The 12285-nt window shown below is 40.6% G+C and overlaps 2 protein-coding genes across 4 annotated transcripts in view; one reads left to right on the forward strand and one right to left on the reverse strand.

Moving 5' to 3' along the window:
• The window catches only part of LOC145981554 (USP6 N-terminal-like protein), a 179898-nt gene that overhangs the window by 67192 nt on the left and 100421 nt on the right, over positions 1-12285 (forward strand). The window lies entirely within an intron of this gene.
• On the reverse strand, positions 4031-4558 carry LOC145981190 (uncharacterized). The gene has a single exon (XM_083114309.1). It carries the CDS (start codon positions 4556-4558, stop codon positions 4031-4033), a length of 528 nt encoding a protein of 175 aa, XP_082970435.1.

Below are 12285 nucleotides of genomic sequence, written 5' to 3' on the forward strand. Positions count from 1 at the left end.
CCTGACGATAAACAATTATCCACTTGTGAGCATGAAAGACTAATCCAGGTGCTGGCTGTCTCGAGAATCTAAAGTGCAAGGTAGGAATGGGCGAAACGCAAACGCCGCAGTCACGGTACTTTCTCCATATAGCCCCATTCTCTCGCGCGCGTTCCTTTGCTTGGTTGTAGCAGCACTGCCGCTTCCCTGTTGTAATATCTGCTGGAAACACAGCAGCCTCACGTTACCTCATCGACAGCTCCTATTGGCTGCGGTTTCTGGATCGGATTCGGGGATCAACACGTGACGGGTTTGAACTCAATCAATGTGACGCCACACTAATATAGTCCATTGCGTTATGTACAGTAACTCTTCGACAAGGGAGTTTTTGAACCTGGCCCACGAGAGAACAACAGCGTTTTGATTTATTCCCTGCGCTACGTTTTCTACAACCGCAGTGTGACATTCCAATGTAAAACCTACTCGCGGACATTTTAGAAGACAACTTTTGATCGGTCAACCCTGGTCCAGGAATTGTAAATAAATTCAATCCCGGTCTAGGAGAGAAAATCAGCAAACGTAAATAAGTTCTAGACAATGCATAACCTTTTCATATTTAAATAATTTCAATTCGGTCCAGGAACCTTCTTTCCCGCATTCATTTAAATACGGTCCAGTAACCTTTTTTCACTGTAACAATACGCAACTTGGACCGAATTTAAATTGTGCGAGAAAATATATTCCGGTCATGCAGCGGAACCCAAGAGAACCCATTAAAATTTATGGGTTCCTGGACCTTTAACAACCCTGCTTCTTATTATCGATGGTAGTAGACTTTTAAAATAAATGTGGACATATCCATCCCCCCAGTGATTGATTGATTGAAATGCTGTTTTAAGTGCACTTTATGCACAGTAAGGCTAATCGGAACTGTACCTACAGTTTAAAGTGGGATCCGAACCACTATGTGCCTCCACCGGGAATCCAACCCAGGACCCCTTGCTTACAAGGCAGGGACGCCCATATCCTCGCCAGTGACCCACACACACACACTCTCTCTCTCTCTCTCTCTCTCTCTCTCTCTCTCTCTCTCTCTCTCTCTCTCTCTCTCTCTCATATTTCGCTGAATGCTATATGACGTATCATTGATAAACTACATGCATTTCATTAAATAATATGAGTTTTTCATAATAATCACGAGACGTCAGGGTGGATAAGAATCACGATTTTTATTATTTTTTTTAAATGTAAATATATATTTTTTAATTTTAAAAAAAACTCTTAATTTTGCTTGTATGGCTTTTGGCACCATACATATAGATATGTTTTTTCCATAAAAAGGCTTTTTCTAGTAAATGACCCTGTAAAATATTTGAACAGAGCAAATAAAAATTAAATGTAAATATGCATTTTTCTGTTTCTGATACTGTATGCAGGGTGTCTCAAAGGTAATAGCGCAAACTGACACAGGTGACAGTACACGTTATGAGCCGTTTTCGAGATAATTGCGAATGTGTTATTACAATCCGCCATTGACTACATTGTTTGTAAACGTCGTCCTAGTTGGTAAGATGCTAATAATGTGTGGGAATGTGTGGTTAGAAGCCGTCACTGATTGCATTTTGTAAACACAGAGTGCTTTACTCCTTGCGCGTTCCGAGGTTTGCTCTTTCTTTAAAAAAACAATATTTCCGAGAGGTGGCGTTGTAATCAAACAGGATGGATACAATCAGTACACAGTCTAATCGTACTGTGGGAGTCACGTCAGTTGTGCTGTACTGCCTAGTGAAAATTAAACCTTACAGCAACGAAGAGTACATTTTACCAACTAGGACGACGTTTACAAACAATAAAATCAGTGTCGGCTTTTAATCACACATTCGCAATTATCTCGAAAACGGCTCGTTTGCAGACCCATGTTTGCTGAGACTTTTTTGCTTCTATTATCGTGTACTTTCACCTGTGTCAGTTTGGGCTATTACTTATGAGACACCCTTTATATGAACCTACTATGGAAATGTTTGTTTAATGCGTTAATGAAACTATAATAATTGCAGTAACTTTTCTTTTAGTGAAAATCGAACATTCTGAATGTACCATGTAATTGTAATATCAAATATTTTTTTTAGTCTTTGTAGCTGAATTGTAGATTTTTTTTAATGACACTTTGCAAAATATCAGCTCTCATATTTATTTAGAGTTTAATGATAATGACACTATTTACTGTTTGACATGATTTGCATTAAACACAAAATGTTTGCTCTTTTTGCGTGCACATATTATTGAATTTTCAATCCAGAGAAATTTAAGTGTATTTACAATTTACATATTACATTTCCTTTCGTATGAGCTTCACCCCATCAGTACATATATTTTGTTTCCTTTGTTTTCCTTTCTTATAACCTAATAAACACAATTAAATAATTACGAGATTATTGTACTTTCACCAAAAGCAATTCTGATATATACAAAATCCTTACGTATGCCATAAATTATTTATTTAAAGTGATTTAAATCGGTGATTTTTTTTAAATCACCTGATTGAAATCAATCCACTTTGACGTAAATGCTCATATTTCACAATTCTATTTACGTGAACAATGCTTAGGCTTTTCAAGTTCTGTTGATGCATTACGTGTGTGTAAAAGGATGTAGAATTTCCATTTGCATCTGCAATCAGCCACAACGTCAAATGTCGATTCGCTCAGCAGTGATTTCGTTCAAAGCACGGGAACAGTACTCAATGGCATCGTACGTATTACGAGCTTTGTGGTATTCGTGACGGTGTGAACTGGCAACGCTGAGGCCGGCAGTCCTCGGAGACCAATCGATTGTGTAGATCTGGCGACAAGCCAGGGGGGCTGAGTCATCGCTGGAATCGGAGTTCCCCCACGTGCCCCCATCTACTCCTCCATACCACATGTTGACCGAATTAATGGGACTTGTGGTAACAATGTGAATCCTCAAACAAGGTGGTGGTGTAATTTCCTCATTAGCGCCTGTAATGCTTTTGAACTTGGGAAATAATGCGTTTTAAGCCCGAATCACACGGAACTGGATTTCCAGTAGAATACCCTAGTTGGCGCTGGACTGGCTACCCATCTGCTAGTTTCGCCTCACACGATGCTAGTTATCGTACTTGTCGGTATACTTTTTGTTCCCATAAGACATTGCGCAGAGCAGACAATCTCAAAAGATGGACGAGCAATTTTCTAAGATAATTACTTCGGTGTTAAGAATTAAATATAGAATTGTATGGACTAGAAATTGGCTCGAAAAAAAATATGGTAATCATTGCGTACTGAACAAGCTTTTTAACGAACTCGGGTATGCATATTCATACACGAGATTTTCAGGATTCATTAATTAAAACAATAATTATTTCAACTGAATATATCACACATTCAATGCACTTGTAATAATAAGGATTTTCATTATCGGCTAATTATATTTGTCATGTACAAATCTCATCGCTTTGCATAAATACCTAACGAACTGAACACGAATGCGAATCATCTGTTACTTTTTCTTTTATCGAGAAGCGAGGAGAGCAAACAGACAATTGGAAACCACAGGCAAGAACTTTCCTTCGCCAAATTTAACTATTGATAACTAGTTTGAATCAGTTTCTGTCTGTAGATACCTTCCACGTATCAACATGAAAGAAAACTAGCATCTCTGGGTATGACGCCATATTGAATATCTTACCATAAGGCTGGAACAACGGAGACAGCAACAAATTCGCATATGATACAAGTCCTTTAATTCACTTGGTATTATATAATAATTAAATACGTTTGCACACTGAAGAAATACAAAAAGGCCCACATCCGATAGGCTAGCTGAAATGTTCTCCCGCTGACGCGAGCCGACATGCACCATGCCGCTGTGTTCGAATATCACGCTCCCAGAATTCCGAGTTCTTGCAAGAAGCTCCCAGCGGGAGTAAATAAAAACAAATGAGGAGCGGAAAGCAATACTATTTACAATCTTCAACATTCCCCCCCCCCCCCCGTTGGAATGCACAGCATCCAAACTAAATCATGAAAGTTCAATTGATCTTCCCATCTGGAAGAGGTACAATCTTACTGAGAGCCCTTCGGTACACTCCATCCTTGGTGCGAACCACGGCTACACGAACTAAATTGTCTTTCCCTGGAAACTCTTCTTCTATAATGCCCATTTTCCAAGATAATGGGGGTAGGTTGTCTTCTTTCAGAAGCACAAGTAGTCCTGGTTGCAGGTTGGGCTGCGTGGTTGTCCACTTCTGACGCTGTTGCATACCATGAAGATAATCTCGGGACCAGTTTCTCCAAATCCTTTGTTGAAACTGTTGAACTCGTTGCCACCTGGAAAGTCTATTTTCCTTGAGATCACTTAAGTCTGGTTGAGGAAAGGAAGTTAGTGGACCACCAATAAGAAAGTGGCCTGGAGTGAGGTAATTAAATTCTTCATGAGAATCAGGTAAGGATGTAAGAGGTCGAGAGTTTAAGCAAGCTTCGATTTGGCACAAAAGAGTTGACAGCTCTTCGTATGTCAGTACAGCATTCTTGGCGACTCTACGAAGATGGTACTTCATGGATTTTATGGCGCTTTCCCAGACACCACCGAATGTTGGGCTACGTGGAGGTGAATTTTTCCACTGAAAGTTTTCTTGTGCTGCATACCTTTGAATGTCTTCACTGAATCCTTGCGATTGAAATAGCAATTGAAGTTTCTGAAGTTCGTTCTTCGCTCCTTGAAATGTTGTGGCATTATCGCTGATAATGGTGGAACACTTGCCTCGCCTTGCTGTAAAGCGTCGCAATGTTGCTATGAAAGCTTCAGAAGTAAGGTCTGTTACTAGCTCAAGATGTATTGCTCTCGTGGCTAGGCACGTAAAAAGAGCTATGTAGCATTTCTTTGTGATTTTACTCCTGATTGACCCTACTTTGATGACGTATGGTCCGGCATAGTCTATGCCCACATGATTAAATGCCTTGCTAGGTGTAACTCTGATGGATGGGAGCTGTCCCATTAGCTGTTGTGCTGCAGATGCCTTCAAACGATAACAAGTTAAACACTGATGAATGATTTGCTTAATAACTTGTCGTATTCTAGGTATCCAGTACCTTTCTCGAATGGATGAGATTAACAAGTGAGGTGCTGCGTGCATCAATCGTTCATGCTCTGATGCAATTAGTAAACGGGCGAAGTGACTTTTTGGATGCAAAATGATTTGATGCTTGCTGCTGAATTCCAAGTTGCTATTTTCTAGCCTACCTCCAACACGAAGAATTCCCTGATTATCCAGAAAGGGGTGTAAGTCTTTAAGGATACTTTTGTTGGATACTTGCCCTTTGGCAGTGAGATCATTTATCTCTCGATGAAAGAACGAAATTTGTGTCATAACGACACACGTTTGAGTAGCGTCTTCAATGTCAATTGAAGTAAGTGGATCGCATTGTTTGTTACTTGCATTTTTACAATTGCGAATGAATCTTTTACAGAGCGCTACAATCCTTAACAATTTGAAAAATGTAGAAAAATCGTTTATTATTGCCTCTGATTGCAGATGAGACACCAGTGTAGTTACAGGAAGCTTTCGTTGTTCAGGAACATCTTTGTTCTTAAGACTTGTGTCAGATGATGATGATGGCCAGCACGTTTCATCTTCTTGCAACCAAGCTGGACCATGAAACCATACCGAATGATGATGAATATCTTGAGGTTTAACTCCACGGGAGATTAAATCCGCTGGATTATCCTTGGACGAAACATGTCTCCATTGATAAGTTTGAGTAAATTCTTGAATTTGCGCTACTCTGTTGGATACAAAAGGCTTCCATCTGCTTGCTGACGATCTGAGCCATGCCAGAACTATTTGTGAATCTGTCCACAAATAAACATTGTCAATATTAAGTCTCAAAATTGGGAGAGTCTTGTTGAGTAATTTGGCCAATAAGACTGAAGCGCACAGTTCCAATCTAGGAAGAGTGGTTTTCTTGATCGGGGCGACCCGTGATTTTGAGCACAGTAAGTGAACTTCGGTGTAACCTTCTTCGTTTGCTGAACGAACGTACAAGCAACTGCCATAATTTTTCTCCGATGCATCGGAAACCAGGTGTTAGGATGAAACGTGGTATTTGCATTTCACTGATGACTGGTAGCTGAGAATGAAGATGAACCCATTCAACTTGCAGGCTTTCTGGAAGTGGATCATCCCAGTTTATGTTGTGAAGCCACAACTGTTGTAAAAAATACTTATACATTACAGTTACTGGTGAAAGTAGTCCAATTGGATCAAAAATCTGGGCAATAACACTGGCTACTTGACGTTTGGTTGATTTGTGTGACATCATGTTGACAGACTTGGCTCCAATGTTAATCATGAAAGTGTCTGCCGAGGGATTCCATGAAATTCCTAGAGTTTTAACACCTTCGGTATGAAAATGAATTAGATTTTGAGTCTCTCTCTCAGTGATTCTGGAATAGCGTTGAGTACTTCAGTGCTGTTGGAGCACCACTTTCGTAAGATGAATCCTCCTCTTTTCAGAAGTTCTGAAAGATCTTGATAAAGTTGTAACGCACCTTGCACGCTACTGCTTCCTCCAACGTAATCATCAACATAGAAATCACGCTGCAACACTTGACATGCGTGTGGGAAGTTAACTGCTTCATCTTCGGCTAACTGCTTCAGACATCTGGTTGCTAAAAAGGCACTTGATGTAACCCCATACGAGACCGTATTCAATTGAAATACTGTTATGAGTTCCTGAGGAGAGTTTCTCCACAGAATGCATTGCAGTGGCCTGTCATCTTGTTGTATGTGTATCATTCTATACATCTTTGTTACATCAGAAACCAATGCCACCTTGTGAGTTCGAAATCTTAGAACAATGGAAAACAAATCTTCCTGTATGGTAGGTCCAACCATTTGTATGCTATTTATTGATTCACCGCTTGTTGATGGCGAACTCCCATCAAAAACAACACGTATTTTCGTTGTACTGGAATCCTTGAAAACACAATGATGCGGAATGAAAAATTTTGTGCAGTCATTTGTTTGTACATCATTTAAATTCCCTATGGGTTCCATGTGTCCCAACTGGTAATATTCTTGCATAAATTCTGTATAATCAGCCTTTAATTGTGGTTGACGTTGAAGCCTCGTTTCTAATTGGTGAAATCGAGTTAATGCAGAGTGTGAGGAGTCACCTAACACTGAACGATCCTTACATAATGGCAGCCTGACCGTATAACGGCCACTTTCATCTCGTGTCACATTTCGCTGAAAATGTTGCTCGCAAGCAATTTCTTCTGGTGATTGCAGTTTCGTGTGGATCTCCTCTATGATCCAGAACTGTTGGAGTTGCGAGCTGAGAGAATCTTCCTTTCTCGTGAAAAATGACCTAGTAATACTGTTGCTAGAAGATGTTGCTGGAATCTTACCTGCAATAATCCATCCAAACTCTGTGTCTTGAAGAATGGGGAAATTTCCTGGTTTTGTTCTCTTTTCAGGCTTCATAACGGTAAAGAAAACCTCTGCACCAAGCAGAATCTGTATTTTGCCAGGCGAACAAAAGCTTGGGTCTGCTAAACGAATATCTGTTGGAATGTTCCATTCAGATGCATCAAACTTTTCTGAAGGCATTAGTCCTGTAATGGTTGGCAACACTGAGCACGAAATACTTGCCGTAAAATTGCTATTATTAGATCTCAGACGGATCTCTGCTGAATGACTCGATTCAGCTGACGAATTGTTGATTCCCTGAATGGGAACTCGATGCTTTACCTTTCTAAGACGATGACTTTGAACAAAATCTTCAACAATGAAATTATTCTGACTCGCCGCGTCCAAGAGAGCACGACAATTGACCCAATTGCCCGCTATATCTTGTACTTGAACAATTGCCGTAGCAAGTAACACCTGTGACGCGTTTTTCTGCTTAATTGAACAATAAGAAACCTGAGGTGCTTGATCTGAATGCTGTGAAGAATCGCTTGTATTGTTTACCATCGATGTGTTCACGTGACCCCCAGATGACATTTCTCGCCGCTGGTTTACATTGGATGTACCTTCATCTACATGAAGTAAAGTACTATGCTTCTGTTTACATCGCTTGCACACTCCATATTTACACTGTGCCGAAACGTGATTGTTGCTGCTAAGACAGTTAAAGCATACGCGATTCTCACGTAAAAATGTATACTTTTGTGAAATAGAAGCTTTCTTAAAGGCTTCACACCAAAATAAGCGATGTTTGTTGGTTTTACAAAACATGCACAATGAAGAATCTGTTGTAACATATGACTTCGAAGATTGTTGACATTTAGCACTGTACTGTTTGTGCATATTTGTAGATGATTTTGTTGCTACCTTGTTACCTTCACTCGTAACTGGATTAATATTTTCAAGAGCCTGGCATCTGTGCTCTAGAAAACTAAAGAGCTGATCTAATGTGCTAAATTCAGTATCATTACTTTCTAGTTCAAATGCTCTTCTCGTTGCAGGGTCGAGATTTGAAACAAGATGCTGAACTAAAATTATATCAGTTAACGACATGTTGTCAGCTATCATTTTGAGCGCTGAAATAGAGCTAACTGCAGTGTTTGTAAATGCACGAAGTTCCTGACAATTCTCCTTTACAACTGGATTGATATGTAAAATATCATTTACATGTGAGACTGCAATCAACCTTTTATTGTCGTATCGCTCATTGAGTTGCTCCCAAGCAATAGCGTAATTTGCTTCTGTCATTGGCAAATTTTGAATTAGATGTAAGGCCTCGCCTTTCAACGATACGCGCAAATACTGAAACTTCTGAACATTTGAAATATCTACATTGTTGTGTATCAGCGATACGAACGTGTCCTTGAAAGACACCCACTGCGTGTAATTACCGCTAAAATGTGGTAATGCAATTGCCGGCAGTTTCACTTGCGTATTTGAAGTTTTAGATACACATTTGTTTTCTACACATGTTGCTTTATCATGGTTGTCAATTAATGTTTGCATCTGTGACTTTAAATCGAAATACATTTCTTCGATTTCATTCCTTTCCGCGTCGTGCTCACCCTCGGTTGTTTCTGATTCTATTGTGTCTAGAACGCCTTCCAATTTACTCCAGATAGCATTTACATGTTCCATGCGGGTTTTTATTTGTTGTATTTTAGCTGAGGATTCGTCGTAAGTACTGACATACGATTGAATGCGTATAAGTTTCCCTTTGTGGGAGCTTCTTTCTTTGATCAATGCTCTTACGTTTGCCATGCTTGCTGAGAAACGAAACTGAATGCAGAAATTAACACAAGAATACAAAAGGCTATGAAACAATGAAGGAAAAGGAATGTTATAGGAAACCAGACCTTTGTACTCACCGCTGCCGAAGCTAACACACTTCACGGGGAGTTGATTGTTGATTGTGTTTTTCTCCGCAGAGCTTCATTGTTGATTCCGAAGAAAATCGTAGAACGGAAGAAAAGTTCAAGGTCAGCTATTGCTTCATGCGTTCGCGAACTAGAGTTCCTGAAACAGCTGATTCCACCGTACCGTGACGATTAATGCTACTTAATCGCAACCGAGTTCAAGGTCACTGCAAAATTCGTTGTAACGATGTTCGTTACGAAAGCGCGGAAAACATGTATCTGTGCAAACCAAAAACACTGTTTGTTCTGTAACACTGTCACAATTAGCACTGTCACAACTGATGATCACTGACCTGCACGAAACAAACTGTCACTATATCCGGAATGCGGAGGACCATAAATGTCTGTAGATACCTTCCACGTATCAACATGAAAGGAAACTAGCATCTCTGGGTATGACGCCATATTGAATATCTTACCATAGGGCTGGAACAACGGATACAGCAACAAATTCGCATATGATACAAGTCCTTTAATTCACTTGGTATTATATAATAATTAAATACGTTTGCACACTGAAGAAATACAAAAAGGCCCACATCCGATAGGCTAGCTGAAATGTTCTCCCGCTGACGCGAGCCGACATGCACCATGCCGCTGTGTTCGAATATCACGCTCCCAGAATTCCGAGTTCTTGCAAGAAGCTCCCAGCGGGAGTAAATAAAAACAAATGAGGAGCGGAAAGCAATACTATTTACAATGTTCAACATTTTCCAAATTCAAGTATATAGGGACGCCGGCCTCCGTGGCGGAGTGGTTACTACAGCGCGCTACGACGCCAGGGGTCCCAGGTTCGAATCCCGGTATGGGTGTTTGTGAGTGTTTATTCATCAATTCCATCATGTCATCACTCATCTCCATCTTCCAGATAAGCCAAAAGTGGCAGAAAAGCGAAGTAAAATAGAGCAAACCAATCAAGTACTTAAGGGTAATATTAACAAATGCAAATTATAGCCTATTAAAGAGGAAATAAATAGCAGGCTTGATTCAGAAAATGCGTCTTACTTTTCTCTTCATAAACTTAAATCTTCTCGTATAATGTGTAAGAAACTGAAAGTTAAAATATACAAAACGGTAATTTTGCCTGTAGTATTATATGGATGTGAAACGTGGTCCTTACATTAAGAGAGGAACATAAATTAAGAGTAAATTAAGAGTATTTGAAAATGAAATCCTTAGGAGAATATTTGGACCTAAAAGGGATGAGGAGGTAGGTGAGTGGAGAAGGTTACACATAATGTAGAACTGCGCAATCTGTATAACTGTCCAGATATTATTAGAATAGAATCTTAGGATTAGGATCATGTGACGGGTGCAAGATAGCCCAAGTGCTGACACACCCAAAATTTTAAATTCAATCAATCAATCCCCGGTTCAGGCGTTTATCCCAGTGCTTCACGAGGTTCATGATGCCTATCTCACAGAATTCTGGGTCCTGTTGTCGGAACAAGCCTTTACTTCGTGCTTGACATCATCCGAATGAAACTGGCATCCTCTGAGATGCTTCTTCAAAGGAGCAAGGAGATTGTAATCGCTCGGAGCAAGCTCCGGGAAGTATGCTGGATGATGGAGCACATGACACCCAAAACCCGCCAGGCCAGGACGTAAGGGTTGGGCTCCGACAACAGGACCCCGAGTTCTATGAGACAGGCATCATGAACCTCGTGAAGCGGTGGGATAAATGCTTGAAGCGAGGGAGGAGACTATGTTGAGAAGTAGTGCATGAAGTGTCCTTACACGTTAGTCCGTTTGTATTCATCTAAAAATACACACTAGAATTTACAGGCTTTGTATTATTTTTTACCGATCATCCCTTGTAGATTGGGTTAGATTAGATTTGTCACGTCTCATGGTTAACGAACGGGAAGGGGGCGGGATTGCAATGCATCGTGAATAGAGTAGGTCGGGGTGAGAATTCCAGTTCCGTCATTGGCCGGGCTACCTGGTCGCAGTTGTCTGCATGGGTGTCTTGATGGCAATTGTCCGCGGTCGCAATTGCCCTGGATTCTTTTAGACATCACATTTTGCACTACATAAGTATCGCTCTAAAACTGAAGTACAGGCTGATGTAAAAAGTTGCTATACATACAACAAGATGGCTCCCCTCCCCTTAATCACTACTGCGCGTGCGCACGCCAGTAACTGGATGTGAGTTCCGCAATGACTGGATTGGCCGCTGTGGGCCCATGGAATGGCCGCCACGCTCCCCAGACTTGTCACAACTTTATTCTTATCTGTGGGATCAGTTCAAGGCGATTGTGTATTAGGAGAAGATTCGAGACTTCGGCTTTCAAAGTTGCATTCTTGCATGTTCTAAAGTTCTAAATCATGTTGTAAGATCTCTGCCAAACCACAGAATGGGTCCAACGCATCTACATATCCATTCATAACAAGGGGGATCGCATTGAATATACAAGGGCCATTTTTGTTGTAGTGGCAACATGTATGAGAAAGAGACATGAAAGAAGATACATACCTCGAATCATTTACAATCCTGCTGCTGCGTGAACACGTTTCCAAACATCTGGCAGTCGTTGGATTCCATTGATAGCTCCCGTTCGTGCCAGTGTGCGCAGAGACCGCCCTGTGGCCGAGATGATGCCCAGGATGTCTAGAAAACGTTTCTTCCCTCTGCGGTTCCTTTATCTTGGGAAACATATCATTTCCAGAGCCATAGCTAGAGATTTCTGCGCCCGGGGCGAGAATAAATTTCGGCGCCCCCTACTCGCCTTGTCGAACTTCTACCATTGTTTTTTTAAGGGAGGGGTAGAAGCATTTGTTGTTGTGCCTTACTTAAATAATGTCGTTCATTGATGTTTCATTTATGCTAGTAATTGTATGTAATTGTAGCAATTACAACTATAGAGTTGATTGTACGTATACACATATTCTTCTGAA

This window comes from Lepisma saccharinum, chromosome 29 (genome assembly GCF_977018435.1).
Source record: "Lepisma saccharinum chromosome 29, izLepSacc3.1, whole genome shotgun sequence".
NCBI lineage: Eukaryota > Metazoa > Arthropoda > Insecta > Zygentoma > Lepismatidae > Lepisma > Lepisma saccharinum.